Source organism: Semicossyphus pulcher, unplaced genomic scaffold (assembly GCF_022749685.1).
Source record: "Semicossyphus pulcher isolate SPU_LCO1_2020_fin unplaced genomic scaffold, fSemPul1.0.p SCAF_5, whole genome shotgun sequence".
In the NCBI taxonomy this organism is placed as follows: domain Eukaryota; kingdom Metazoa; phylum Chordata; class Actinopteri; order Labriformes; family Labridae; genus Semicossyphus; species Semicossyphus pulcher.
In genome coordinates, this window is record NW_027211726.1 from 23,688,863 (window position 1) to 23,716,776 (window position 27,914).

Genomic DNA, 27,914 nt, shown 5'->3' on the forward strand with positions numbered 1-27,914 from the left:
AATCAGTGCTATTTCCCCTTAAACACTGTGATCTGGTAGAAATTAGTGAGATTCCCATTAAACAAACTGTGACATACCTGGGTGTAGTGCTTGACAAAAATGAAAATGTTGAATTATTGAACCAATAATTCAACAAATAGAAAGCAAATTCAATATGTGGAAAATGAGGGATCTATCCTTAAATGGCCGAACGTTGTTATCTAAAGCTGAAGGAAAATCAAGGTCTGTATATTTGTCTCTAGCACTAGAAATGCCCGCTGTAGTTTCTAAGAAACTAGATCAAAATGTATTTAACTTTATCTGGAAGAACAGATGTCACTACTTAAAAAAAAGATACTTTGTGTAACGCCAAGAGGGATGGTGGCTTGGATGTGTTAGCTTTTGAAACTTTAAATAGCTCTTTTAAGATTAATTGGTTAATTAACCTAAGCAGACACAACGTCTGGAACTCTTTTGTTACACATGTATTTAAAGCTTCCTGTCAAACTCTCAAACTTTCATAAACAAGCTCTGTTGACCTGGAAACTTATCTACAAGCATAACTTCTCACCAACCAGTTATTATATTTGGAATAACCAAGACATCCTATATAAAAACAAATCACTGTTTTATAAGGAGTGGATGGAGCATGGAATTGCATTAGTTAACCAACTTATTAATGACCAAGGTTTGATACTTTCTTATGAAGACTTTTTGTTAAAATTTCAGTTGCTGAAAAAATATGCTGTGATTTTTGATGCACTACCACAGGGTGTGCTACAGCTCCTTAAAGGGACTGAAAGAAATACTGCTGTTGCAGAGAATTATAATTGTGAGATTTTGGTTGGCAATGTGGACATTACAAAAAAATCCTGCTCTAACAGATATTTGAGAAGCTGCTTACATTCAAAAGTTTGAGAACCACTGGCCTAGGAGACTCTCGCAGTTTCCTGAAGAAAAAAAAAAGTTTGAACAAAAATGTAAAACATGTCAACAAAGCAAGCATGAACGGCAGTTCAATTAAGCAATTAAGTTTATCTGTAAGTGAAACTTGTCTATGTATGTTTTCCAGTTAAATATTAACAAAGGATTGACAATAATGTCTTTCTGACTTTTGATCGTTTGCTAAAATATGTAAACACTGTAATGTAAGACACACAATGGCATGCTGCAACAAGCTAATACAACAACCACGTGGCGTGTGGTAATGATGGTGGATAATTCAAATATTATTCTATTCTATAGTATTCTATTGTAGACTTCTTCCACTCTACCTTCTTCTTATTCACTTCTACATATTGTATTTTTAGCAGGCCGTGTCCATCTTTATCTTATGCAATTTTCGTTATTAATGGCTTAGATGGCCTAAATATTGGCTAATCACTTGGACTAAGGCTAAAGAGCTATTTGACAAAAAAATGTCTTAATAGAAATGCAAATTTAATAGCTGCAATTCTTTATGATTCAAGTGACATTTTACAATGTATCAACTCACGATTTAGTTGAACAAAGATACAAATGCACACTAGGCATAGGCTAGGCCTACATTAAAACAGTACCAATATTATTTTCATATTGTTTAAACTACATTTGCGAAGAATAACAAGTAAGAACCAGGAGAAAACAATTGGTTTAAGGTCTTGATGCAAAAGATAATGATGAGCATCACAATATAACCAAAATTTACACTGACCCTAACTACCATTTTGGACTTGCAGGCAAGGTGTTTATAGATCAATACTGTAAAAATCCAACATTACTTCACAATTCCACACTATATTTCTAACAGAAATAGTCATGTTACAAATCACCTGTTCCCCAAAGAATTAGAAACTTGGTATATATTTAGGAAAATGGCATACTTTAGGTGATGCATTTCAGTTTATAATCAGAAATTAAAATATTACATTTCTTTTGATGTTTCAAATAAAATCTACGATTACATGATTTTTCTTTTCAGCCATATGGATGAGAAAGCAGTTTACAACTTGTTTACTGAGATCACCACAGGTATACAACATTTAACACAATAAGTGACAAACGTTGCACTTAAGTAGTCTGCCACGGAAAAAGAACCATGGCATGTAAGACCCGTAACCAAAGGCATGTATTCAGCATGAATGAAAACACAAAAAATAGTTTTAGTCAGTCATCAAACTTTATCTTCTTCCCCTGGAAAGCCAGGATTCGTCCTTGCTGCTCCTTCCTCTTCTTACTGGCCTCCCAGGATGGATGCAGGGCCTGGTTTTGTGCCTGATGGCAAAAGACACCTCCATAACTGTGCACCTTTTGCTTGATAACATCCACTCTTCCTCGACCCCTCCGTCTGTTGAAAGAGGGAAAGCCCCTCGGTCGTGATTCAGGATGACTGCTACTTATGCAAGGCTTGTACGTGGACTCTGAATTGCATTCTGTTCCTTTTTCCTGCTTTTGGAACTTGGATTCTTTATTAAAACCGCTATTTGGACAACTGCCACCCACCTCTTGGCTCCTAAATGTATCCCTATCCCTCCTTCTGCCTGCACTTTCAGGCTTGGGTGCAGACAGGGAAGAACAAAATACAGACTGAAATAAGGTTGCTTTAGCCTTCAGCTGGGACTCGACCACATCAAGTTCACTCTGGACTTGGTCTGTTGTGTCCGCTTTTACTTCCCTCTTTCCTTCTACATTTTTCTGCTTCTTCTTCTTGAATTTGTTCACTTTTCCAACAAAGAAGTCATCATCGTCATCGCTCACTTCAGATTGGGAGGACTGCTTATGGAAACGTTCCTCTGTGCTATCATCAAAGTACTCTTTCTCTTCATCATCTAACAGCTCACAATCACTCTCTTCCTCATCTTTCTTCTTCGGAGTCACCTCAGGTGCAGAGTTAAGACTGTATGTTTTCTCTGCATCCTGGGCTTGAGTAGTATTTTTAATAATTTCCTTTACTTCACTTCTTTTTATTGATGGTCGTCTTACATTCTTATTTTCTAGCACTTCAGCTGAATTAGTTGGTTTATGAGTTTTATTTTCAAGTTTAGCAACAGTTGCATTGTTATTTACCTCAAGGATACTATCATCTTCCTCATTTTCTATGATTCCCCTTTGCTCCACTGTTATCTCCTCTTCCTTTGTACTCTGTCTTTCCCTCATATTGTCTGGTGAATCTGGATTTATGTTTCCCACTTTAGTGTGTCCTTTTACCATTCCTTCCTGCCTTCCAGCCTTACTCCGCTCCCCTTTGAAGGCTTTCAAAGCAGCTTTTATTTCTTCAATCCTTTTGTTAAATTGAGGATGGGTTGCAATGCGGGTTACCGCCCGGTCAGAAATAGTAGACTTAGGGTTTTGACACAACTGGATAAAGTTGAGATTCTTGTGCAAGGCTGTCTTTGTTACCTGGTGAAAGAAAAAAAAGTTTATTTTGATAAATGGCTCAGCACTTTAAAAGAGTTGTGAATGTGAGTAACATTTTTCTTCATTTGAGACAAGAAAAACAATATTGAGGAAACATGTATTCAGAAAATAATGAGTTAATCAGTTATAAATTATCACACAACCTACCAGGTCTGGTGAGATCACCTTCATGGCATGGATCTCCTCAAGCAGTCTGGCAGCTCTCCTTTGATTTCTCTCAATTTCTGTGTCTTTACCCTTCTTCTTCTTCAGGGCCCTGATCTGTCGAGTCAGCTTCCTGATGATCAAAGCCCTCACCCTTTTTACCTCCCTCCTCATCTTAACCACCTCATTGTTGAGGTTAAGGCCCTCAGCCTGCTTTTTGTCTCTGGGTTGAATAGCTAATGGAATTTGTCTCTTAATTTTACCTGCTGGCTGTGGTTTCTCTTCCTCTACCTCTTCCTTATCATCTCCACCTTCCTGTACTTTTTTATGTTCTTCCTTATGAGCAGTTTCATCTTGTCTTTCATCCTCAAACTTTTCCTCTCTTTTGTCATTTTCCTCAGCAGATGGCAGCACTTTCTCCATGGTGTCCATAGTCATCTGTTGAAAAATAAAACCCTTAAAGTTTAGTAACTGTACTTTTTATGTACAACCGATAACAACATACCATATAAATGTATAAAGTCAAGCCCATTATACTCTACTTTTAGGTGACAAAAATGCCGGAATTAATTTAAAAGTTGGGATCATTCGTCGTATATTGATCACGGCAGACCTAGGACCTACTACATTTTACGACCCAAACGCATCCGTATTTGACCACCAACTGCTTGTCGAAATGCTATTTGACTATAAACTGTGATGTCGCATCTGAATAGACTATATGCAATAGAGATTTTACTAAAAGAGTAAAGATGTTGTGAAATGACTGACAACGACTTCCTCACCAACGTGGTTGATCCAGCATGGGTACGTTTAACGCTGACGTTATAGATGATAAGATTGTTTTGCGACCCAGAAATGTTAACACAACAAACGGAGGCAAGGCACATCGTTATTGTCAGACCTACCGTAAAAAGGTAAATGTTAAATATTTATAAAAGAGGAAAATGTCTCGGGTCGTAGGGCGCAGCCATGTTTCGTTTCCTTCGCCTCCGCACCGACTGGGGCATGACGTCAACCTCTAGCAAAGCGACGCAGAGTGTCGTGAAAAGGGGAGGGTCTTCCGCGGAGTGTTTTTATTTATTTCTTTGTTTCATGTGCATAAAACAACAACAATGGTGGATAAATGAAGAAATGTTAATGTTAGGACGAGCAAATTACATTTCAGGTCCACTTCCAATACCGATATCGACGCTAAATCAACAGGGGGAGGATGAAGCGGCGCAGTGCGGACTGCAGCAAACTCCGACGGCCCTTGAAACGGAACCGAATCACCGAGGGTATATATAGCAGGTACGAAAAGGGGCTGGAGTGTCGTTATTGTATAACAATGGCGCCTCTTGGCATATGCCTAGTCAGGGCTTCCAGCCTCTGCTGAATTCGTATTTATCTCGCTTTGGTTTTAACCCCAGAAGCAGTTAACATGCCTGCGTTTTGTCAACATGTCAGGCCTATCGTTAACGTTGGTTATGTGCCATCTCGTACGTGATATGACCCAGGCTAGGTTAATAAATCAAAATGTTTGCGAAACTAAAGTAAACGGTGGCTCCAAGATTTGTTTTAAATGTACCACATTCCGCTAAATGGAAACTTTTATCTTAAAACAAATGTAGCTGACTTTGTGAGATAATTCATGCTTGAGCGTGAGATGACGCTTTTTTTCAGGGGCATTCGTGTTTGGGTAACGCTGCGGCGGAGTCTCACCTGCGCTTTGTCTGCCAGAGGTCTTTCCGTTTAATCTAAATTCTTCAAAGAAACATGAAGAACCAAACTTATCATGTCTTACTGGAACACCGACAGCACATGCAGAATTCAAGGAGCTTTAACAACTCTAATCTCTTTCTTTCTGCATCTGTCACCCCCCATACACCGTCTCACATTTGTCTCTCAAACACTATTAGCTTCGGAGTATGTATGTATGTATGTAGTTCTGTTATAACTATACTTGCATTAATGCTCAGCCATGCAAAATGTCTGCATCACACTGGAGATGTGGTTCTTATTAAACTTGACTGTTGTACAAATCTGATGTCTCGAAATTCCATGGTGAATCTTGTTCACTTCCCCATTTCTGACTTATAAACAAGTCTTTCATTTTACATTTTTACTCAATTTTTATTTCTTTATATTGCCTTCTCCCACAGTACGTTCCTGTACCTGAAGTTTCTGTTGGTGTGGGTATTAGTTCTGCTGGCCGACTTTGTGCTGGAGTTCAGGTTTGAGTACCTGTGGCCCTTCTGGCTTTTCATTCGTAGTGTCTATGACTCCTTCAGATATCAGGGGCTGGTAAGTTCTTTTTTGTATGACCACAACTCTACCTGCTCAGTTTTGATACTGTCAGAAAGGTGTTGATATAACTATACTATTATTAATATGTATTTTAACCACCTTTTGAACTGAAGACATATAATTGGCATCATTATTATTTTTGAGGTTGTACGTTATAGAGATCAACTGCATCTTAAAGAGGTCTTAAAGATGTTTTGACCACCCATTTACAAATCTAAGGGGTCAAGAATATTACAAACACATTTAAATATAATGGCATCCAGTAAAAAATTCTTTGCATCTCTAATCCACCTTGAAAATATATAATGGATTTAACCTCTACTATGCACTCTACCTGGGTGCATCATAGAAAGACTCTCAAATCAGATAATGTAAGCTTAGATAATATCATACTTGAAAAGGTTTTTGTCTGTATTTTACAGTAAGGTGTGAGTGTAACCTTACCATGAGTGTGCGCACATCCCTCAGTATGAGTGATTTCGTTTTTCGACATATTTTCCTATTGAAGTTGTATAAAGTTGTTATGGCATATGTATTTTTTTGTCTCTTGTCGGTCAATTAGGCATTCTCCATCTTCTTTGTATGTGTGGCGTTTACATCAGACATCATCTGCCTCCTCTTCATTCCTGTCCAATGGCTGTTTTTTGCTGCCAGCACCTATGTATGGGTCCAGTATGTCTGGCACACAGGCAAGTCCAAGTTTTCCAAACAGTAACTTTAACCTTTTAAAAATTTGATGGAAGCCAATTTTCTTCAGTGTTAGACTCAAGAGTGCTCATGTTACCTGTGGTCTCTTCCTTAAATGCAGAGCGAGGAGTCTGTCTACCCACTGTATCGCTGTGGATCCTGTTTGTTTACATCGAAGCTGCCATACGATTCAAAGATCTAAAGAACTTTCATGTAGACCTATGTCGACCCTTTGCTGCTCACTGGTAATGTAATAGTAGTCTTTTGTCAATGCTCTTTTATTGTTTTTTATTATGCAAATGATAAATACCAAATATCATCATAAAATAGTAGATACTGATTACCGCAAACTTTAAGGATACCATTATATTAAGCTGACTGTTTTTCTTCTCACCTCCCAGTATCGGCTATCCAGTGGTAACTCTGGGCTTTGGCTTTAAGAGTTACGTTAGCTACAAGATACGACTCAGAAAACAGAAAGAAGTGCAGAAGGAGAATGATTTCTACATGCAGCTTCTACAACAGGCTTTACCACCTGAGCAACAGATGCTGCAGAGACAGGAGAGGGAGGCAGAGGAGGGTGAGACAGACACATGGAATTCAAAACTTATAACATCATCTATTGCTTAAGTATAACACAATAGGTAGAACAAGAAAAGAATTGCAGTAGAAACGGCTTCTCAACATTTAACACTAAGGACATTATTAGAGAGGGAACAAGGACAACAGTGATGTCCACTGACACGTTCTTAACTTTCATATTGACCTAAAATACAAACATATAAAGACATAATGTGTTGTTATAAATAATTAATTTATTCAAAAACCAAAACTTGAGTCTTAGGGGCTACATTTAAAAAATGTACAATTTCCTCCAGCAAATTCAGCCAGTTTTGGCCTTAATGTTTTGTCCAAATTTCAGTCAGCTTTTACTACAGCCTAAAAAGCAAACAAAGAAAACGGGTCCCAGAGATCCTTTTCTTGACAAGTTTTTGGAATTGAGTTAATTCTGTCCATTATACTTTTTATATTTGTTCTAACACTGCCTACATCTGCACTCTTTCAGCAGCTTTAACTAAAGGACTCTCAGAGGTGGAACCCTTAGTGATATCCCAAAACGGAGCACCTCCTGGAAAGAAATGCACTGCAGTCCCTTTGCCAGAACTGGAGTACCGGGAGAAAGGGAAGGACAGTACTGCGAAAAAACAAAACTCAATTGGAATAAATAACAACAATATTATACACACAATGGAAAAACTACAGGAGAGAGAGTATATAGAGAACTACGTCGGGGCAAAGAGACTGAATAATGACCTGGCAGGCGAAAACAGACACACAGATACCAACACACACTCTATTTCTAAAGAGGAAATGTGTGGGGCAGGGAAGAACTACAGAAATACCAGCATAGTTGGGGGTAACATTTCCAACTCATCTCCACGGAATCACTGTTCTTCAAATGGCAGTGTACCACCAGTTTCTTCAACCAGTAAGAATGAGAAGAAGCCGAAGGGGACAGGGAAGGGGCAGAAGGACCCAGTAGAGAACTGCATTCCCAACAACCAGTTGTGCAAATCAGATGCTCTAGTACGGTAAGATATACACTCTCCTCCTGTTTCAAACGTGGAGTGTTTGTTTGCCTTTGTGGTTGTGCTTTCCTGAAGCCTCCTGTTGATGGTTTCGGGGGCCTTCTCATTTTTCAATTCAATCCTTTTATTGTCATTGTCATAGTAAATATAACAACGAAATTCCGTTCGGAGTATTCATACACTGCATAGCAAATGATGTAGTAAAGTGCAAGACCCTTCTCCCAAGAAAAATAATTTTTGTTTTTCTGGAAGGCTGGAGCAGGATGTAAAGCGTCTGAAGGCAGATCTCCAGGCTAACAGGCAGCTGGAGTCAGAGTTGCGGAGTCAGCTTTCTTCTCTAAGCAGTCAGGACCGCATCCTTCAAACTGAGTTGGTCCAGCTCTGCCAGGACAATGAGCTGCTACAGAACAAGTGGGTACATGTCCAGTATACCCACCTACTCTCTGACAATAGTTATACTTTTTTGTTAATTTCTTCACATTCTCAGTGAATAAACTGTAGTAAATTTAAATGTTTTGTGATCATTTTTGAAGAATTTGATTTTGGGAATAGTTGCAGAGGAACTAAAGAAAATGTTTTTATATGAGATCACATGATTTCTGCCAAGATTAGATTCTAGTCAAATCAACTAGTCCCTTAACCTTAAGGAAGATTCTGAGTACAAAAGGTAATTCACCTTTGGTTTAAGTAAACAACCTAAGTATCCCATGTTTCACCTCACCACCGGTATGTTAATCCCCTGATCCAGCCAGGTGGCTATGTTCTTTATTTTTAAGGCTGCACACTGCCATCCAGGTCAAGCAAAAGGATAAGCAGACCATCTCCCAGCTGGAGAAGAGGTTAAAGGCTGAGCAGGAGGCTCGTGCCCTTGCTGAGAAACAGCTGGCTGAGGAAAGGAAGAAGAAGAAGATGGAAGAGGCCACTGCTGCCAGAGCCATAGCATTAGCCACTGCCACCAGGTAGTCACTAGATAAGTGTGTATAACAGCTTTGTGACTTTTACCTTATATACAAGCAAATAATTACAAATTGAATCAATAAATAGCAATACAGGAATTTAAAGATGTCTCTGTTCCTTTTATCACTTGAAGGCAGGGCTTGACAAACTGTTTTGCTCATTAGCCACTGTTGCTAGTGGTTTTCCAAAGTTACTAGCCAGTCAACATTTATACAAGCCAAAACATTTTTTTGTCTCCACCTTGTCACCACCATACGTCCTACAGTCAGCGCAGTATATTATTTTCTTAGTTGGATGATATTCCAACCAATCTTGACCTGACCACCACTTTGGGTGAACTGTCTTTTCTTTTTCTTGTCTTCTCTTCATTTTCAGTTTCATCAAGTTTTCTTTTCTGTCTTGTCTGCTCTTTGGGCTTTGTTATACTTGTTATGTGCTGCCACGTTTTGATTCTTCACAGGGGATTCTTGTGTGGTCACTGGTCCACAAACGCAGGGCAATACTGTGTGCAGGTGTCAAAGATCACACTCTGGATCATCTCTCTTTGACACACAGCGTCTCTCCCTCTCGTCTGTTGGCATCGTCCCGTATTAAAAACTTAAAAGCAGTCTCCTTAATGAAGAAAAATAGAATGCCACATGCTAAAGTGTCTAGTAAGAGTGAGTGAGTTACCTGCCACTGCCTAATTCTACCTGCATTTGGCGGGTTGGTGGGTGCTAATGTCAAGCCCTGCTTGCAGGGCTCTACTAGTGCTGCAAAATTAATGTAAATGTAATTTAGGAAGGTTAATATTACCATTTACGATCTGAGAAATGTTTAGTTACCTGAACTGGTTTGCTTTTACCTCTGCTTTGTGCAAATTTTCATTTTGACAGTCAACCTGCCATCTTAGCTTTGAGGCTCCTTTGAAGCTGCTGGGAGATAGTTCAGGAGAGCTACATTAGGTTGGTCAACACTGTCTAATGGGGGTTAGCTGGCTATAGCAGCTAACAATTTCGCAGTTTGAAAACCCATTCAGCAATACCTTGATAATAACAAATTATATTAATTCAAATAATTCAAATTTCTCTTGGTAAGGAAGAGCAATCGCTTTGCTTCTTCTCTCTTAAATTTGAAGTTTTTCTCTTCTTTCTAACAGAGTAGAGTCCACTGACTCTCTTCGTGGTCGTATCAGAGAGCTTGAGACGGAGTGTAAGAAGCTCAGCATGGACATGAAACTTAAAGAGGAGCAGATAAGGGATCTGGAGGCCAAGTGTCAGGTGAGAAGGAAGAGCACAACTCACTTTGTAATAAAATAGTTCTTTAGAGCAGGGGTTCCCAAACTTTTCCATGCTAAGGCCCCCCAAACAGCATTAGCTTCTGGCCGGGGACCCCCAAACCCACAGACAATGCTACAAAATATGCTCCTTCGGTCTATTTGTTGTCAAAAACCTGTCCATTTTGCACTAGCTAGCTACACGCAAGCTTGAGGAGCCAAGCAGCTTGATAACAACCGCCAGGTCTACAAAGATTATGACGTCGTTATGACGTCGTCATGCCGAATTTGCAGCTGAATTTGAGAATCTGAGACTACGGCAGTTTACGTGTTGTACGGTTCAGGACAAATGGTTATTATAAAAATAAAATTAATAAATAAAAAACTTTTTTTTTTTTTTTTTGCGTTTTTTTCTTATCTTCCCTCCAATTTTCTGAGGCCCCCCTAGCGCCCCCTGGCGGCCCCCACTTTGAAAACCACTGCTTTAGGGTATTGAATATTTACTTCCTCTATGCTGTGAATGTAATTATTAAGCTGCTGCAGTGCGTATTGTACAAAAATCTTCTCTTCTAAGTACATTTCCCTTTCCTATCCTGTCACATGCAGGAGTTGCGGAAATATAAAGAGAACGAGAAGGACACAGAGGTGTTGATGTCAGCTTTGTCAGCAATGCAGGAGAAGACCCAGCACCTGGAGAACAGCCTGAGTGCTGAGACCAGAATCAAACTGGACCTCTTTTCTGCACTGGGGGATGCCAAGAGACAGCTGGAAATAGCACAAGGTAGCTTTTGACTATAAAAAACATTCCTGTCCATTTATTATATCTACTTACAAGTCAGCACGGCAACACAAGCACAACTAAGCTATTTACAGCAACAAGTCGAGGCCAAGTGTACCACCGACTTTATTCATTTCAAAGAGATATACAGATAAAAAAGATATTTCAGTTACGCTGCACTTTATATTTTTCTCACTGCAGCACCTTGGCGTCAGACACGGCTTTTCCTCGGCACTGTAGCCACTTGCATTGCAATTCTACCTCAGCCACCTCATTACTATTGATAAGTATCTCATACAACCCCACTTAAAAAACAAACAAACTATCAACACTGTAAAGTTATTGCAATTGTTTCTGTTTACAAGTAGCATATACATGCGTTTTGGTCAATGACTGTATATATAGATGGACGACACGTCTCCATCTGCTCCTATTGTAAGAAAGTGATTCCAAAATAGCCCCTGTGATAGGTGCTGCCATTTTGCGATGGTGACGTCATATGGAGCCAGAGTCTGCGCAGTAAAGATCGGCGGGTGGTGCCGTAGCCACTTCCACTAACCAAAACGCACACTTAACTTACTGAAAAAACAGCAAGGATCTCGCTTGCCTGCGTGTTTAGCAGCTCTTGCAACTCTAGCTTTACCCAAGCTGCAATCGCAAGTGTTGAAAAATGAAGCCCATGTGGAAGTGCAAAAAACTGCAGTTCCTTGAGTGGCCACTTGAAACTGGCTGCAGAAACCAAGAAATAACATTACAGGAAACATATGGGAAAATGCCTATTTTTACAGCAGAAATAATTGTTTCAACCTGGTTAGGGCTGTGACCATAACCGCATACCACATGGTGGACCCAGTGACCGTTAATATCATAGACCAAGTGATGTTGCTAGATACACGTCCTGCGTCTCTGACACTTTGAAATCGAAAGGGATGCAGTAAACTCACTATCCATGCGTCCAAAGGTAGCACCTCATCTTTCCTATACAGACAGTACATTTTGAACAACAAACTCGAGTTAAAATCACAGTAATCAGCAAACTAAACCTTGCTGTCAGAGAACTGCTATTTCAACCCTCTACGCATCTAATTGGCGCAGGTGAGCCTGTGTGCAGTCTCGTCTGTGTGCAGTCTCGCGACAAGCTTGTTTAGCTGCTACAACAACAACTACACAGTCACCATGGATTTCATTTCACAATTAAGGATACTAACTTAGTTGTGGTTCATAAATTTGCGTTTCCACCGCTTGTGCTGTGGTCACTCATGTTGATGATGTTTAACGGTCTGGGGGACACGCTGTAGCGAAATAAACAAAACATACTCTGGCAGCAGGTTGGGGCGGCGGTTAACCGACAAACTGCAAAGGAGTGTTAGTGTTTCACAGCGGTTAGAAATTTAGTACCATCCGTTTTGTAACACACCCATTTTAATTATATTAAGCCTTAAATCATAGGGGCTGGGTCACTTGACTGACAGGTGAATACTGCTGGCTGTCTGCTAGACGTCAACACAGACACACAGTCAATGAGTTTAACTTGGCCTGTTTGTGTAATTGGAGCTGTTTGGGATTTTTTCAATCCAAATTTTGACAAATAATCTGGCTTGCTATGTGATTTATGGTTGTGCTTTCTGGTTGTGCAAAAAGTATGTGCTCCTGCTATTCACTGAGTTAAATGCTCGTATTGTTGTATTGATATAGTTTTAGCAGGCCATACCTGGGGGTACTACGAAGCAAGTTCAACATACCCAGGCTTTCTTTACGTAAGCTGGCTCGACAAAGCCTGAAGTGATGATGGACATATAAGTGATGATGAACATATAAAAGTTATTACGGTGAAAACCAACGCTGCTGCAAAAAGGCAAGACAGAAATGCTACAGAAATGTGTTGTGTAAATATGTAAATTAATTTTATTAATTTTAGCACATGAAACTCTCTCAGTGCCTGTTGTTTATTTCTAATGTTATGTATGTAGCTACACACAGTACATACAACTCTTAAACGTTAACAATGATAAACATGATTTCAGTAGTATAGTCAGGAACTGCAGTTAGGTCCAATACTTTCACTTAATTACCCTCTTATCACGATTACAATATCACAACATCAAAGGTCAATCCACATTCTCTGTAAATACTGTAAATACTACAACCATCTACCTCTTGTACATAACCTGATTCACAGCCATATTTATCTCTGCATCTTTGCACTCTCTATTGCACCATTGCACTATTGTCTACTTTCTATAGGTGTTGTTGTGTTTTCTTAAAATAATGTTTATATACAGTATACTTATTAAGAATTTGTCAAATATTTTTGTATCCATAGGGTTGTATATATTAGTTGAAGATTTAGGGTAGGGTTAGGGTTAAGTGTCTGTGTTACCTTTGTCTAACCTGTCCTTGTTTTTAAGTTTAGTATGTCTGTTTAGTATGTGTCTGTACTTTGAGAGCAAAGAAAACCTGGAGTAAAATTCCTAGTCTGTGCCCACATACTTGGCCAATAAAGCTGATTCTGATTCTGATGAAAAAAAGCATGAAAATAACTTAACTATATGGCAAAATAGCATTCTAATTTATTTATTTAAATGATTTAATCTGCGATAAATACCTACAGACTAATCAATTTTATTATCTGTCTGACCATACGTAAAAACATAATCCAGTGTCCTTAATGCTGTGTCCTCATCATTCTTTTATTGTTTTGATGATCTGCTGAAATTTTACCTGAGCAAACAGCTAAAAAACGAGAAGAGGGAGACTGAAGGGGGGTCCATTTATTCATCTCTAACTGAATACATAGGCTCTGTGATGCGATGCATACAGTACGTGCTACTGTACCTGCACGGCCTTGTTCTGTGTCTTTATATGCAGAATGTTACATTCCAGAAGTTTCCGTATACATATAACCTCAGCTGATTTTAAGCAGTAACTCTGAACATAACCTGGTCCCGACCAGGTTAGCTTTGCAGAGTAAGTTACCATGGTTATTTAGCCAGGTTAATAGAGAGCCACCTTCGTGACACTGAAAACCCTGGGTTTAGGCTCAACAGACCCGGCTAACCCTCTTATCTCGCTTCATAGTACACCCCTGTGGCTTGTTAGTCTGTTCAGTGTTTATCACTTAATCGTCGGCCAGTAAATAGGAGTCAGAAGTTGTTGACTTTTCCCCAGACAGATTACAGCGGATCGTAGTGATGAGAAGATCGGTTATTTTAAGCTCCCAGTTACTTGTCGTTCACCCGCCGCTATCTCTATATTGCTCTACTTCTTTAGTCTGATAAATAAACACCTGCATCCAATCACCAGAATCTCCTCCTAGGAAAGGCAGCCATATTTTGGCTTCATTTACGCAGTCAAGAAACCAGTGGCTGATGTCATGGTGGCTACGTCCATTATTTACTATTATATTATTAGTCTATGGCTTTCCTACAGTGCTTCTCCTGGCGTGAGAGCAACGAGGAAAGGTGGTGCTATGAGAGTATCAGTGCCACAAAGATCCGCTCTACACCTGTAAAACACGCCAGTCTGCTTTTAATGTTTCGACGCAAAGTGTGCGTATGTCACTGCACACTGGCTGTTTTGTATCAAAAAGGGCTTCTACATCTGTACTTTCACTTCAACCGTGTCAGCGTTTATTTTTTTTTAAATACGAGCTGGCGGGGCACTGGTTGGGCTCAGTTGGTAGAGCGGGCGCCCCATGTACAGAGGCCACAGTCCTCGATGCACTGATCGCAGGTTCGACTCCCGGTCTGCCGATCATTTGGTGCATGTTCTCTACTGCCCAACATTTCCTGTCTCTCTTCAGCTGTCTCTCTTCAGCTGTCCTATAAATAATAAAGGCAAAAGGCAAAAAAATAATCTTTAAAAAACAATTAAAAATACCAGCTGGTGGATGCTTCTGATAACGTTTATTATGTTAGTAACTTTATTATGTTGTATGTATTGTTAATTAACAATTATTACACAAACTTAATTTCATATTGCAGTGCTGCATCCAAAAACTGAAGACATAATCCCAAAAGCAAAGATCACCATTTCTTGTTTTGCTTTGACTCACACAACACATGAGAGTCTGTGTTACCTGTCTGTAAACTGTAAACATCCACGCGACACTGCTGCTGTCACAGTCAGTGGGATGATCGAGGCAGGCTTTAAGTTATGCGTGGAGGCTTTTCAGTGTGTATATTGCCATTATCAGCAGCACATTGTTAATGCTGTGGCTACATACATGGGCTGGTAATGGAGCGGACGTGCTGAGGAGTGATTACTTTAGCGGCTAGATCTGTAGTACACACTCAGTGTAAATGGTAAATGGTAAATGGACTGTACTTATATAGCGCTTTTCTAGTCTTTGCGACCACTCAAAGCTGCTTTTACACTACATATCACATTCACCCATTCACACACTGATGGCAGAGGCTGCTACGTAAAGTGCCCAACTGTCAATCAGATATCACATTCATACCCGTTGGCTATGCCACCGGGAGCAATTTGGGGTTCAGTGACTTGCCCAAGGACACTTCGACATGTAGCCTGAGGGAGCTGGGGATCGAACCTCCGACATTCCGATTGAAAGACGACCGACTCTACCACTGAGCAACAGCCGCCCCGTGTGAGGTTGTTTGTGTTGATGCGAAGTAGTATACTGTGAGCTTTCGTTTCCAAAAGTAACCATCACCTACTTGCTAATAAAACATACATTTGAGCATGGTTAGAAATAGTAACACAATCCCACAAGTCTATTTGTCTTAGTCAGAGTCAGAGCCACTGAACCAAGAGTGATGAAAGTAGGAGGGGGGTTCATTTTGTTAGAGGAAGATAGACTTAAAAGTGCCAAATAATAACAAGTATGATAGTTAATTATATGTCCATAAAAACACACTGTATTTAAGTTCCCATAGCAAAGAGTGTCCATAGCAATGGTCAAAGTGATTTCAAAAAAGGACAGAAGCTGTGGACAATGTGGCAAAACACCATCACATTCCCTGAAAAACTGTGCTGCACGTGAAGCAGAGTGCAGAAAATGCCATATGAAAGGTCATTATGCAGCTGTTTGTAGATCAGGCAAAGTAGAGGTAATCCAGGAACAAGGGTTGGAAACTGTTTTCTTAGGAGAAGTGTCCACAAAAGAGCAGTCAAACTCATGGAAGAAGACGCTAAAAGTGAATGGGCAACAAACCACCTTTAAGCTGGACACTGGTGTGGACGTGACAGCCATTCCATTTGTCTACTCAGAAAAAGAGCATTGCATACTCATCAAAGCAATGAAGGCACTACACAGACCAATCCTTTAAATGTAAAAGGACAGTTCAGTGGCAATCTACAATACAAGAAAAGGAAATAAAGCAACCTGTGTTTGTGATTAACTACTCTTGGCCTGCCAGCAAGTGCTGAAGTTACTGTGCCCACTTGATAGTATTGAGGAGTTGTCAACAAACCTCAAACTGCTGTCACCCAAAGTCTTCACAGGCCTGGGATGCTAACAAGGGGAGTACAAAATTAAGTGTCGTGTACCCCTACCGCTGATTGACAACGTTAAAGAGGAACTCCAGCGGATGGAAAAGATGGGAGTAATTGCACCCATCGATGAGCCCACAGAGTGGTGTGCTCGAATGGTTGTGGCACCCAATCCCAAGAACAAGATCAGGATCTGTGTTGATTTAACCCACCCCAATGAGTACATCTGCAGGGAAAGAAAAAAGAAAAGAAAAAAATAAATCCTGGCTAAGCTGTCAGGAGCAACTGTCTTTACAAAACTTGATACCACAGCAGGATTATGGCAGGTGCCCCTACACCCAGACTCAGCCCCATTAACCACGTTCATTACTCCTTTTGGGAAGTACAATTTGCACAGATTGCCATTTGGGATCTCATCGGCACCTGAGCACTTCCAGAAGCACCTAACACAGATGCTGGCAGGACTGGAAGGCATTGTCTGTCATGCAGATGACATTCTCATCTTTGGAACATCTCGTGAACACCATGACATCCGGCTGCACCAAATGTTGGAGAGACTCCAGAGTTATATTCTAATTTCTCTGTACTGGGCAGTTTACTCCTCTCTCTCTCTCATTTTTTCTGGAAACCTTTGTATACCTTGCTAACTCTCAGTTGGCAAACTTATCTTTTTTTACTTTTTCTGTTTTCCATCTTGTACAATTATTGAATATTTTAATGACTTTGCCCACCTGATTGTGAACATGTAGTAAAGTCTTACGAAGGAGAAGTAAGCTGCTGATGTGTCCACAATGGGGACATCCCTTCTGTAAATCAGTGGTTCTCAAAGTAGGGTGTCCGCGAACCATTGCCTCAGGGTCCGTGAAATAATTATACAACATTTATAATAAATTATAAAATTGTGCTGTATCATTAAAAACTGCATGTCTACAGATGAGGACCAGTTAGGACCACAGTATTACTGTTGTCAAGTTAAATCCACAAGAAATTATGAATAAAAGTACGTTTTTAAGTATAAAAGTATTAACATGATTCAATTGAAATGTTTTTCTTTTTATCGTTGATTTGTGTAACGTGCATTGATGCGTCGCAAAAACATAAACATAAAGTCCATAAGTGAACACATTCCAATATTTGAGATGCAGTGAATCCCAGCAACTACATGGGAAAGTTCTGCTCAAGGCAGACAATTACTGGGGGAGCATGTAGCAGCAGGCTTTCGTAGAGCTGCATCAAGAACTGAGTTCACCAACTGTTCTGGCACAGTACTGCCAGAACACAGAGACAAGAATTGCAGATAACGCCTCCTCATTTTGGCTCGGGGGGTTCTGTCTCAGAAACAGCCATCAGGAGACTGGCGCTCAGTCGTCTTTATGCCAAGATTGAAAAGATTGAATTGAAAACCTGGGCGTGTGAGCGTTTTCAGACTTACCTGGTCGGTCACTCTACCTGCATCGGAGGTGAGATTGGTTCAGATCAGGACTACACGGTATACAGATGAAATCTCCAAAAGACCAAAGAACCTAACTCAGACAGGATGGCCTAACAGAAAGTATCTTCCACCAGGTCTTCAACAGTTCAGACAGTGTTGCCATGACCTGCTGGTTGCTGGTGGACTGCTGATGAAGGGCGGAAGACTCGTCATCCCTGTCACTAAGCAGGAAGAGATGCTCAATAAGATCAGTGAAGGTCACCAGGGCATTACAAAGTGCATCGCCAAAACACAGCTGTCCATGTGGTGGCCAGGTCTGACCAAACAAAATTAAAAATGGGAAACTGTGCGATATGTGCAAAGACGTTCAAAACACAAGAGCCACTGCTGACAATGCCATTACCTGCAAGGCCATGGAAGCCAGTTAAAGCAGATCTTTTTCAGTGGAATAATACAATGTACCTTGTGGTAATTGACTACTTTTCACAGTACATTGAAGCTAACCTCGCCTTCACTACCACAGCCCATGTGAAGGACAAGCTGAAGTCTATCTTCGCACACCATGAAGTCCCAGAGAATGTGGTCACAGACAATGGTCCCCAGTTCTCTGCAGCTGGATTCACAGACTTTTCCAGAGAATATGACTTAACACACATGACCAGCCGCCCCCAATATCCCCAAAGTAACAGAGAAGCTTAAAGAGCTGTGCGGACCGTGAAATGTCTCCTGAATGAGGGAGATGATCCACAAAAGGCCCTCATGGCTGACAGATCAACCCCCTTGTCACATGGATCATCCCATTCTCAGTTGTTGATGGGTTGGAACGTCAGGAGAAACTGCAGCTTAGATGGCCTGACCTCCAAGCTTTCAAAAGGAAAGATCAGGACATGAAAGAGAAACAAACATCCTGGTTCAACAAAAGACACAGAACACATAACATACAAGAGCTCTGATCAGGACAAAAAGTCACAAACAAAACACACTGGAACCATCAGCAGTCCAGCCCAAACGCCAAGGTCTTACAAAATTGACCTGCGCTCTGGAAGTCTCAGGAGAAACAGATCCCACACCAAGGTCATCCCAGAGAGTCCTACAATGACAAGATCAGGGAGGGTCATAAGAATACCAATCGTTATTGACTTATAATCAGTGATGTAGTCTACCTTGACCCCTAGGAAAAAAAAACATTCTGAGTTCTGTGTTTCTTATTTTGTTTAAAAGAATGTCACTAACTACACGTATGGGGAACGTATATAGGGAGGGACCTTCAAGATGTAAACAGGAAGTTAAATAAAGTTAATAACGGCTACGCTGGTATCAGTCGTCTGTCATCCTTATGGTATTAGAAGGTATCATGCTACAAACAGGGCCTTTATTTTTCCAGTACACGCTGTAAATATTTTTAAACCATCTACCTTGTGTGTGTTTATGGGCAATATGGTTACATAGCTGTTATAAACCTGATGTATACCTACATTTTTTTTCTCCAATTGACCCATCTAGTCGAGCCTGCTTCTGCTAAGTACTGCTCATGATGGATTCATTTTATATATGTGTATCTCTGTAAATAATGTAAAAAAACCCAAAAAGACCTGCTCAAGACCTGCTCTTTTTGTAAAGTGTCTTGAGATAACTTTGGTTATGATTTGGCGCAGTATAAATACAAATTTAATTGTTTGATTGATTGTTTATATACACTGAACACAAATATAAACGCAACACTTTTGTTTTTGCTCCCATTTTTCATGAGCTGAACTCAAAGATCTATGACTTTTTATATGTACACATTTCTCTCAAATATTGTTCACAAATTTGTCTAAATCTGTGTTAGTAAGCACTTCTCCTTTGCCGAGATAATCCATCCACCTCACAGGTGTGGCATATCAAGATGCTGATTAGACAGCATGATTATTGCACAGGTGTGCCTTAGGCTGGCCACAATAAAAGGCCACTCTAAAATGTGCAGTTTTACTGTATTGGGGGGGGTCCGGGGGGGTCAGAAAACCAGTATCTGGTGTGACAACCATTTGCCTCAATCAGTGCAACACATCTCCTTCGTGTAGAGTTGATCAGGTTGTTGATTGTGGCCTGTGGAAAGTTTGTCCACTCCTCTTCAATGGCTGTGCGAAGTTGTTGGATATTGGCAGGAACTGGAACACGCAGTTGTATGCGCCGATCCAGAGCATCCCAAACATGCTCAATGGGTGACATGTCCGGTGAGTATGCTGGCCATGCAAGAACTGGGATGTTTTCAGCTTCCAGGAATTGTGTACAGATCCTTGCAACATGGGGCCGTGCATTACATGCTGCAACATGAGGTGATGGTAGTGGATGAATGGCACAACAATGGGCCTCAGGATCTCGTCACGGTATCTCTGTGCATTCAAAATGCCATCAATAAAATGCACCTATGTTCTTTGTCCATAACATACGCCTGCCCATACCATAACCCCACCGCCACCATTGGCCACTCGATTCACAACGTTGATATCAGCTAACCGCTCACCCACACGATGCCATACTCGCTGTCTGCCATCTGCCCTGTACAGTGAAAACCGGGATTCATCCGTGAAGAGAACACCTCTCCCAAGTGCCAGACGCCATTGAATGTGAGCATTTGCCCACTCAAGTCGGTTACAACGATGAACTGCAGTCGGGTCGAGACCCCGTTGAGGACGACGAGCATGCGGATGAGCTTCCCTGAGACGGTTTCTGACAGTTTGTGCAGAAATTCTTATGCAAACCGATTGTTGCAGCAGCTGGCTGGCTGGCTGGTCTCAGACGATCTTGGAGGTGAAGATGCTGGATGTGGAGGTCCTGGGCTGGTGTGGTTACACGTGGTCTGCGGCTGTGAGGCCAGTTGGATATACTGCCAAATTCTCTGAAACGCTTTTGGAGAGGGCTTATAGTAGAGAAATGAACATTCAATTCACGGGCAACAGCTCTGGTGGACATTCCTGCAGTCAGCATGCCAATTGCACGCTCCCTCAAAACTTGCGACATCTGTGGCATTGTGCGGTGTGATAAAACTGCACATTTTAGAGTTGCCTTTTATTGTGGCCAGCCTAAGGCACACCTGTGCAATAATCATGCCACACCTGTGAGTTGGATGGATTATCTCAGCAAAGGAGAAGTGCTCACTAACACAGATTTAGACGAATTTGTGAACAATATTTGAGAGAAATAGGCCTTTTGTGTACATAGAAAAAGTCTTAGATCTTTGAGTTCAGCTCATGAAAAATGGGAGCAAAAACAAAAGTGTTGCGTTTATATTTTTGTTCAGTGTATGTGTCTGTGTGTGTGTGTGTGTGTGTTTGTGTTTTTTGTGGATGCACCGGTACCGGTATCGAGTATCTACGACGAGTACCGCACCCAAATACCACATTACAGCTTGGCGTAAGCCTCCCGTTAGTTAAGCAGGTACGTGGAGAAGGAGTACTTTTCAGAAAAAGGCTTAGTCCTCACAGACAGCACTAACATGTATGCTCACGGCCAAACTGAAGCTAACGGAGTGTAACATGGACATTAACGCAAACTAGCTTACATATGGACGCGCACACGGTAAAAAGAGCATATTGGCGATCACTGATGTCTCCTAGTAGGTGCAGTAAACAAGTCCTGGCATGTCTCCCTCACTGCCGTGTTTCAAGGGGATGAGCTGTGTAGTGCTGCGTTCAGGTGCGCTCAGAAATGGGAGTGCTAGTCACGCGACCTCTATTACACTATATGTGGTATATTATGTTATACAGAAATCCACTGAAATGTCAGCAAGAGTTGCAGTTGCATCATTCTGTTGATTTACTTTGTTACAGTCAGATAGTGAGGAACATCTGATGGAAATGAAACATGCTTTTAAAGTCATTATGAGAACTGTAATGATATTATTAAGTACTCATATTGGTACTCGGTATCGGCAAGTACCCAAATGTAAGCACTTGTACTTTTACTTGGTTTAAAAAAAGTGGTATCAGTGCATCCCTAGTCTGTACATAGAGAGCCCTGGAGACCAGAGTCAAATTCCCTGTGTGTGTACACACGATTGGGCAATAAGATTGACTCTGATTCTGATATAAAGCAAAGAATTCAGATGAAATCACTTTTAGTCACTTGAGACATCTTAGAGCTGTCCACCTTTGAATAGATCATCTAAGGTGCAAGTTAAGGTGCAAGTTGAGGCGGCTGTGGCTCAGTGGTAGAGTCAGTCGTCTTTCAATCAGAAGGTCGGAGGTTCGATCCCCAGCTCCCTCAGGCTACATGTTGAAGTGTCCTTGGGCAAGACACTGAACCCCAAATTGCTCCCGGGTATGAATGTGATAACTGGTTGACAGTTGGGCACTTAACTTGTATGAATGTGTGTGAATGGGTGAATGTGATATGTAGTGTAAAAGCAGCTTTGAGTAGTCGCAAAGACTAGTAAAGCGCTATACAAGTACAGTCCATTTACCATTTAATGCCATGTGTTAACAGGGCCTTTGTTTACTTCATCTCTTCTAGGCCAGATCCACCAGAGGGAGCAGGAGGTTGCAGAGCTGAAGCAGAAGATAGCAGAGGTGATGGCAGTGATGCCAAGTCTGTCATACTCATCAGACAGCAGCAACCACAGCCCTGTCACTCCACACTACTCATCCAAGTTCATGGACAATAGCCCCTCCTCCCTGGACCCAAATGCCTCAGTCTACCAGCCCCTCAAAAAATGACTTTCACAGCCACACTTTTGTGGGACAGATCTTTGTCTCTTTCTATTTCTAGGGTAAAGCTCAGAGTCCCGTTCTTGTGTATTTTTTAGTTTACCAGCCCCTGACAGTTCTTGCACTCTTAATGTATCATAATGACACACACAGTGTACATAACCCCTTTGTATTTGACTCATTTTTTTGGTTCTATTTCGAGAAAAAAAATTTCATTGGGGTTGTGTACAATTATGTACAATTTTTTGGTTGAGTTTTGATCCTTTGATACTGACAGCATGATCTTTTTGAACAGATGTATGTCTATGTCAGTAAACACCCAAACCCCCCACGGCCAAATTTTCTTCTCTAGTAAACTGACACAGAGACTTTAAGTTTAAAAAACACAATTGGATTTTTAAGATGGTTTATATCACGAAAGAAGAATAGATTTCAGATCAGATTTGAGTCTGAACTGTACCTGTAATGTTATGCATTGTAGGTACATGAATATAAAACTATTCATGTTTTGATGTCACTATTAACTAAAATCAGTTTAATCTTTTGGTAATGTTTCAGATTAGTTACAAGAATGTACATGAACTTTAGCTGTGTTCAGATATTCCAATGCAACTTGGTCTCTAAATGCTGAAATAGTGAGGTCTCGAGGATAATCAGTGAGTGGATAAAGCAGTTTTGTCTTAAAATAAGTGCTTTTGCGAGATTTGACTTGGCATGGACAAAATGTTGCATTAATGTTCACCATACTGCAGACGCCTTTCTTCTCCCTCTTGACCAAATGAAAACCTGTTAGGACATACAGTATATTTCACTGGATTTTCTGATGTTAAGGTAACTGGTCTTTGCCATTATTTGCAGACTTTACAGTGCCTTGCAGTTTGCTTTTTAAGATGCAAAAAAACAAACTTTGCAATCCTGAGATCTAAAAACATCAAGCATCACAGCTGTGTTTACTATCAAGCTCATTCAAAACTTCTTACATTCCAGTTCCTTTATAAAATGCTGAAACAATTATCACTTGAGCAAATTTAATAATAGAAAATATTAAACTGGACATGGTACACGTCATTTAATATTGACGCAGTCTTTACACAGCCAAACACCAAAAAAACTGATTGTCTTATTATCTTGCCCTTGGTTGGCATTAAGTTGTTTACAACAATGTGCATTAATTTACTAAGGAATGTACTTTATTCTGTGTCTTTTCAGTTTAAGTGTCAAGTGTTGATGAACAGTTTCCATCTATACTTTGATCACTATAGCTAGCATAATGCGGATGTTATTTTTTTGGGCAGTTGTGTGTTTCTGGACTGATGATGAAGCAGCAGGTGGTCGGTGGGACTGATTGTGTTATTCGCACATTTATTTGTTATAGAGTCGTTTACAAGCACGTCCTTGATATTTCCCATCAAATTCAGTTGATTTCCTATATTATGAAGGATATATTTTAATTTGTAGAAAGATGAGGTGAATTTGATGTGCTGGGACAGGTTACCCTAAAACCATTTGACAATGTTGTGTTGTCATGTTGCCTACCTGGAAAAAGTAATTTTTGTGGATCATTCTGGTGTTGTGAATTAAGCTCTCAAGTGCTTTTATAAGAGTGTGTAAAAGGAAGAGAAGGTTAAAATCTGCTTCATTTAATCTTTTGATTGTTCCAACATGATTTTTTTTTTTACTCAAAGTGATGCTGGCTTAATCACACTTTTCACTTTGGCCTATTAAAGAAAATATTTCTGGTGGGAATACAGGATCTACAGTGTGTGTATGTACAAGTTATGATCTATCAAATTTGAGATTTAATGCCAAAAATGTGCCTGTAGCTAACGACTCAACACGTTTCAAGCAATTCCATTTGTCACCTCCTGCTAGGACGGTTTTTCTTGGTTGCAACTGTCACGACCGTTGACCACTTCTCTACATCACCTTTGACCTTTGGCTTATGTCCTCATCAAATCTTTGCCATTCTTCTGTTTGGCTGTCTTTAGGCCATCTAATCCGCACAGTCTGTGATGCTATGCTAGGCTGCGTTGTTAGCACCACATTGAGGCTCTTGGTACCCTGACCCTGCTCCTCCTCTGTCTCACCAGATTTGGAATCAGTGCACTATGGTGCTCTTGGTTACTCCTTACATTTCATCCTTGACTGGTGAATGTTTAGGCCTCTCTGGTTCTTATACATTTTGCCACTTAGGCACTGAATACTCATTTTGTTAGTCCATTGCACTGGAGTTGATTGCCCTGACTGGGAAGCTCGTCCACCCTGGGGCGTGGTTCAGTGGTAGTCGGTCGTCTTTCAATCGGAAGGTCGGAGGTTCAATCCCCAGCTCCCTCAGTCTACATGTTGAAGTGTCCTTGAGCAAGACACTGAACCCCAAATTGCTCCCGGTGGCATAGCTAACAGGTATGAATGTGATGACAGTTGGGCACTTTAAGTAGCAGCCTCTGCCATCAGTGTATGAATGTGTGTGTGAATGGTAGTGTAAAAGCAGCTTGAGTGCTCGCAAAGACTAGAAAAGCGCTACAGTCCATATTCTGTTTACCCCCCCTTTGGGCTTCCCTGGGGTTATATTTTGAAGTTAAAATATTTACTCTACATCTTCATTGTAGCGCACCGAGAATGAATACCTCTGAAATATAAAGCCTTCCCTACTTCCGCCCCCTCCTTTCTTGCTCTTAGGAAATATGCTACAGTTAGACTTCTTTTTCAGCAAACACATCAGTGTAGTGAACACAATAAGTTGAGTCAGTTAAGGCATTTTTGTTGTTAATCATCCATGGCCTAGTTTGGGGGAGACCTTTTTTCTGATCAAAAGGAAAATTCTTGAGCTGCTTTTTCCCTGAAATCAGATTTTTCTCTGAAGAGCTTCCTGAAAACTGGACTGACACACGAGAGACCATCTTAGAGGGCATGACCTTTAATCTCCGTCACCTCGGCATGACACTAGTGGACCAGCCCAAAGGAGAGGTCTTGTCAACTGCTGCAGTAAAGAGGATCGTGGCCATGGTGTGAACTAAAGTAACTACGAGAACATCATTAAGGATGCAGGTTTCAACAGGATTACTTCTTATGTATTTACTTTTTATATCTAATTCTAATCCTATGTATGAATCCCACTTGAATGACCATACACTGAGTTACAGTATTAGTATGCAGTAGAGCAGAAAGGGATGTAACAATATTCTCAACCCACAATACAATTCACAATGCTGGGTTTGTGATAAGATTTTTTCGCTATTTTTTGGGAAAAATTAAAAAATATACAGTCAAGCCCAAAATTATTCATACCTCTGGAAAATTTTGACTTAAAGTTACTTTTATTCAACTAGTAAGTTTTTTTATTGATTGGAAATGACACAGGCTTCTCCCAAAAGATTATAAGACAATGTACAAGAGGCATCATTGTGGAAAAAAAATATTTCTCAGCTTTGATTAACATTTGAACCACTGTTTTAATCAACTCAACAGGTGAAAAACAGCAGCTCTCTGCAGTTGGTTTGTGGACAGTCATGGCTAAGACAAAGGAGCTCACTGAGGACCTGCGGCTGCGCATTTTGGCTGCTCACAGGTCAGGAAAGGGCTATAAGGCCATATCTAAATGTTTACAAGTTCCGGTGGCTACAGTGTAAAGTATTATTAAAAAATACAAGACGTTCCACACTGTGGAAAATCTCAGCCAAAAGTAACACCTGTGCTGGCCAGGAGGAGAGGAGGAGAGAGGTGAAAAAGAATCCAAGGATCACCACCAAGGCCATCCTGGAGAATCTGGGCCCTGCTGGTGGCAACGTCTCAAGGCAGACAGTTCAATGGACACTGCACACTGCTGTGTTCCACGGATGCAGACCAAGGACGATGGCACTTCTCCAGATAAGGCACAAAAAAGCCTGCTTGGCCTTTGCAAATGCTCATCTGGACAAAGAAGAAGATTTTTGGTCTTCTGTTTAATGGTCAGATGAAACTAAAATGTAATTGTTTGACCACAATGATGTAGCCTTCATTTGACGTAAAAAAGGAGATGCCTTTAACCCTAAGAACACCATCCCCACTGTCAAACATGATGGTGGGAACCTAATGCTTTGAGGGTGTTTTTCAGCCAATGGACCAGGGAACCTTATCACAGTAAATGGCACCATGAAAAAAGAGGAAAACATCAAGATTCTCAACAACAACATCAGGCAGTCTACAGAGAAATTGGCCTTGGGCACCACAGGACATTTCAGCACGACAACGACCCAAAACACACAGCAAAAGGGGTGAAGAAATGGTTAGCGGACAAAAACATTAACGTTTTGGAGTGGCCCAGCCAGAGTCCTGACTTGAGAATCTGTGGAGGGAGCTAAAGATTAGGGTGATGGCAAAGAGACCCTCCAACCTGAAAGAGTTGGAGCTCATTGCAAAAGATGAATGGGCAAAAATACCAGTGGAGACATGCAAAAAGCTGGTCAGCAATTATTGGAAGCGTTTGATTGCCGTAATAGCCAATAAAGGCTTTTCTATTGATTATTGAGAAGGGTATGAATAATTTTGGACATGCCACTTTTGTTCAAATGTAAATAAAAGCTGAGAAATATTTTTTTTTCCACAATGATGCCTATTGTACATTGTCTTATTGTCTTTTGGGAAAAGCCCGTGTCATTTCCAATCAATAAAAAAACTTACTAGTTGAATAAAAGTAACCTTAAGTCAAAATTTGCCAGGGGTATGAATAATTTTGTGCTTGACTGTATATTTTTAATTTTTTTCCAAAAAATAGCGAAAAAATCTCATCACAAACCCAGCATTGTGAATTGTATTGTGGGTTGAGAATATTGTTACATCCCTTTCTGCTCTACTGCATACTAATACTGTAACTCACTGTAAAAGTAACTTTAAGTCAAAATTTGCTAGGGGTATGAATAATTTCGGGCTTGACTCTATATAAAACTATAATTATGAATGAATCAGATTGTTTAATTCAATTGTCAGACAAGAAACATTTTAAATATATTTTCTCGTATGTTTTCTTTATAGAATTGAGTAATCCTTTTTTTTGTGCACTTACTGAAAAAGAATCATTGCATTTTGTGATAAGTGAAACTGAAAATGTCTTGCACAAATACCTTTTAAAAATCTCATTTAAAATAAAAAAGGTTTTTAAAATATTTCTAATCAAATTAAAGCCACAAGCAGCGATGAACGGGCCCCCACACCATTGTGTACGTCAGGGGGTGTTGTAGAGCAACCTGCAGCCACAGTATGATTTTCAAACACAGAACAGTGAAAACAA

At 40.5% G+C, this 27,914-nt stretch overlaps 2 protein-coding genes across 3 annotated transcripts; one reads left to right on the plus strand and one right to left on the minus strand.

Annotated features, from left to right (window-relative positions):
* Positions 1–909: 909 nt before the first annotated feature.
* srfbp1 (serum response factor binding protein 1) lies at positions 910–4,533 on the minus strand. Its single transcript, XM_069681256.1, has 3 exons — positions 4,428–4,533; positions 3,523–3,957; positions 910–3,357 (listed from the first exon to the last, which is right to left on the minus strand). Exons 2-3 carry the CDS (start codon positions 3,955–3,957, stop codon positions 2,125–2,127), a joined length of 1,668 nt encoding a protein of 555 aa, XP_069537357.1. The 5' UTR covers positions 4,428–4,533; the 3' UTR covers positions 910–2,124.
* A 35-nt stretch (positions 4,534–4,568) lies between these two features.
* On the plus strand, positions 4,569–24,394 carry maco1a (macoilin 1a). 2 transcript variants are annotated; one of them, XM_069681257.1, is made up of 11 exons: positions 4,569–4,812; positions 5,664–5,805; positions 6,371–6,497; positions 6,617–6,740; positions 6,897–7,075; positions 7,562–8,087; positions 8,337–8,495; positions 8,861–9,043; positions 10,180–10,300; positions 10,903–11,077; positions 22,455–24,394. In XM_069681257.1, the coding sequence occupies exons 1-11, from the start codon at positions 4,733–4,735 to the stop codon at positions 22,655–22,657; spliced, it is 2,019 nt and encodes a 672-aa protein (XP_069537358.1). In that variant the 5' UTR covers positions 4,569–4,732; the 3' UTR covers positions 22,658–24,394. The 2 variants fall into 2 exon arrangements, with proteins under 2 accessions (XP_069537358.1, XP_069537359.1); XM_069681258.1 differs by having other exon boundaries at positions 7,565–8,087.
* Positions 24,395–27,914: the final 3,520 nt, after the last annotated feature.

Bases quoted from the DNA above. Each gene is read 5' to 3' on its own strand.
- maco1a (XM_069681257.1), top strand. From the start codon at position 4,733: ATGAAGCGGCGCAGTGCGGACTGCAGCAAACTCCGACGGCCCTTGAAA. The intron at 6,741-6,896 runs GTAATGTAATAG...CTCACCTCCCAG, and splicing joins CGACCCTTTGCTGCTCACTG to TATCGGCTATCCAGTGGTAA. The intron at 11,078-22,454 runs GTAGCTTTTGAC...CATCTCTTCTAG, and splicing joins ACAGCTGGAAATAGCACAAG to GCCAGATCCACCAGAGGGAG.
- srfbp1 (XM_069681256.1), bottom strand. From the start codon at position 3,957: ATGACTATGGACACCATGGAGAAAGTGCTGCCATCTGCTGAGGAAAAT. The intron at 3,358-3,522 runs GTAGGTTGTGTG...TTCTTTCACCAG, and splicing joins AGGTGATCTCACCAGACCTG to GTAACAAAGACAGCCTTGCA.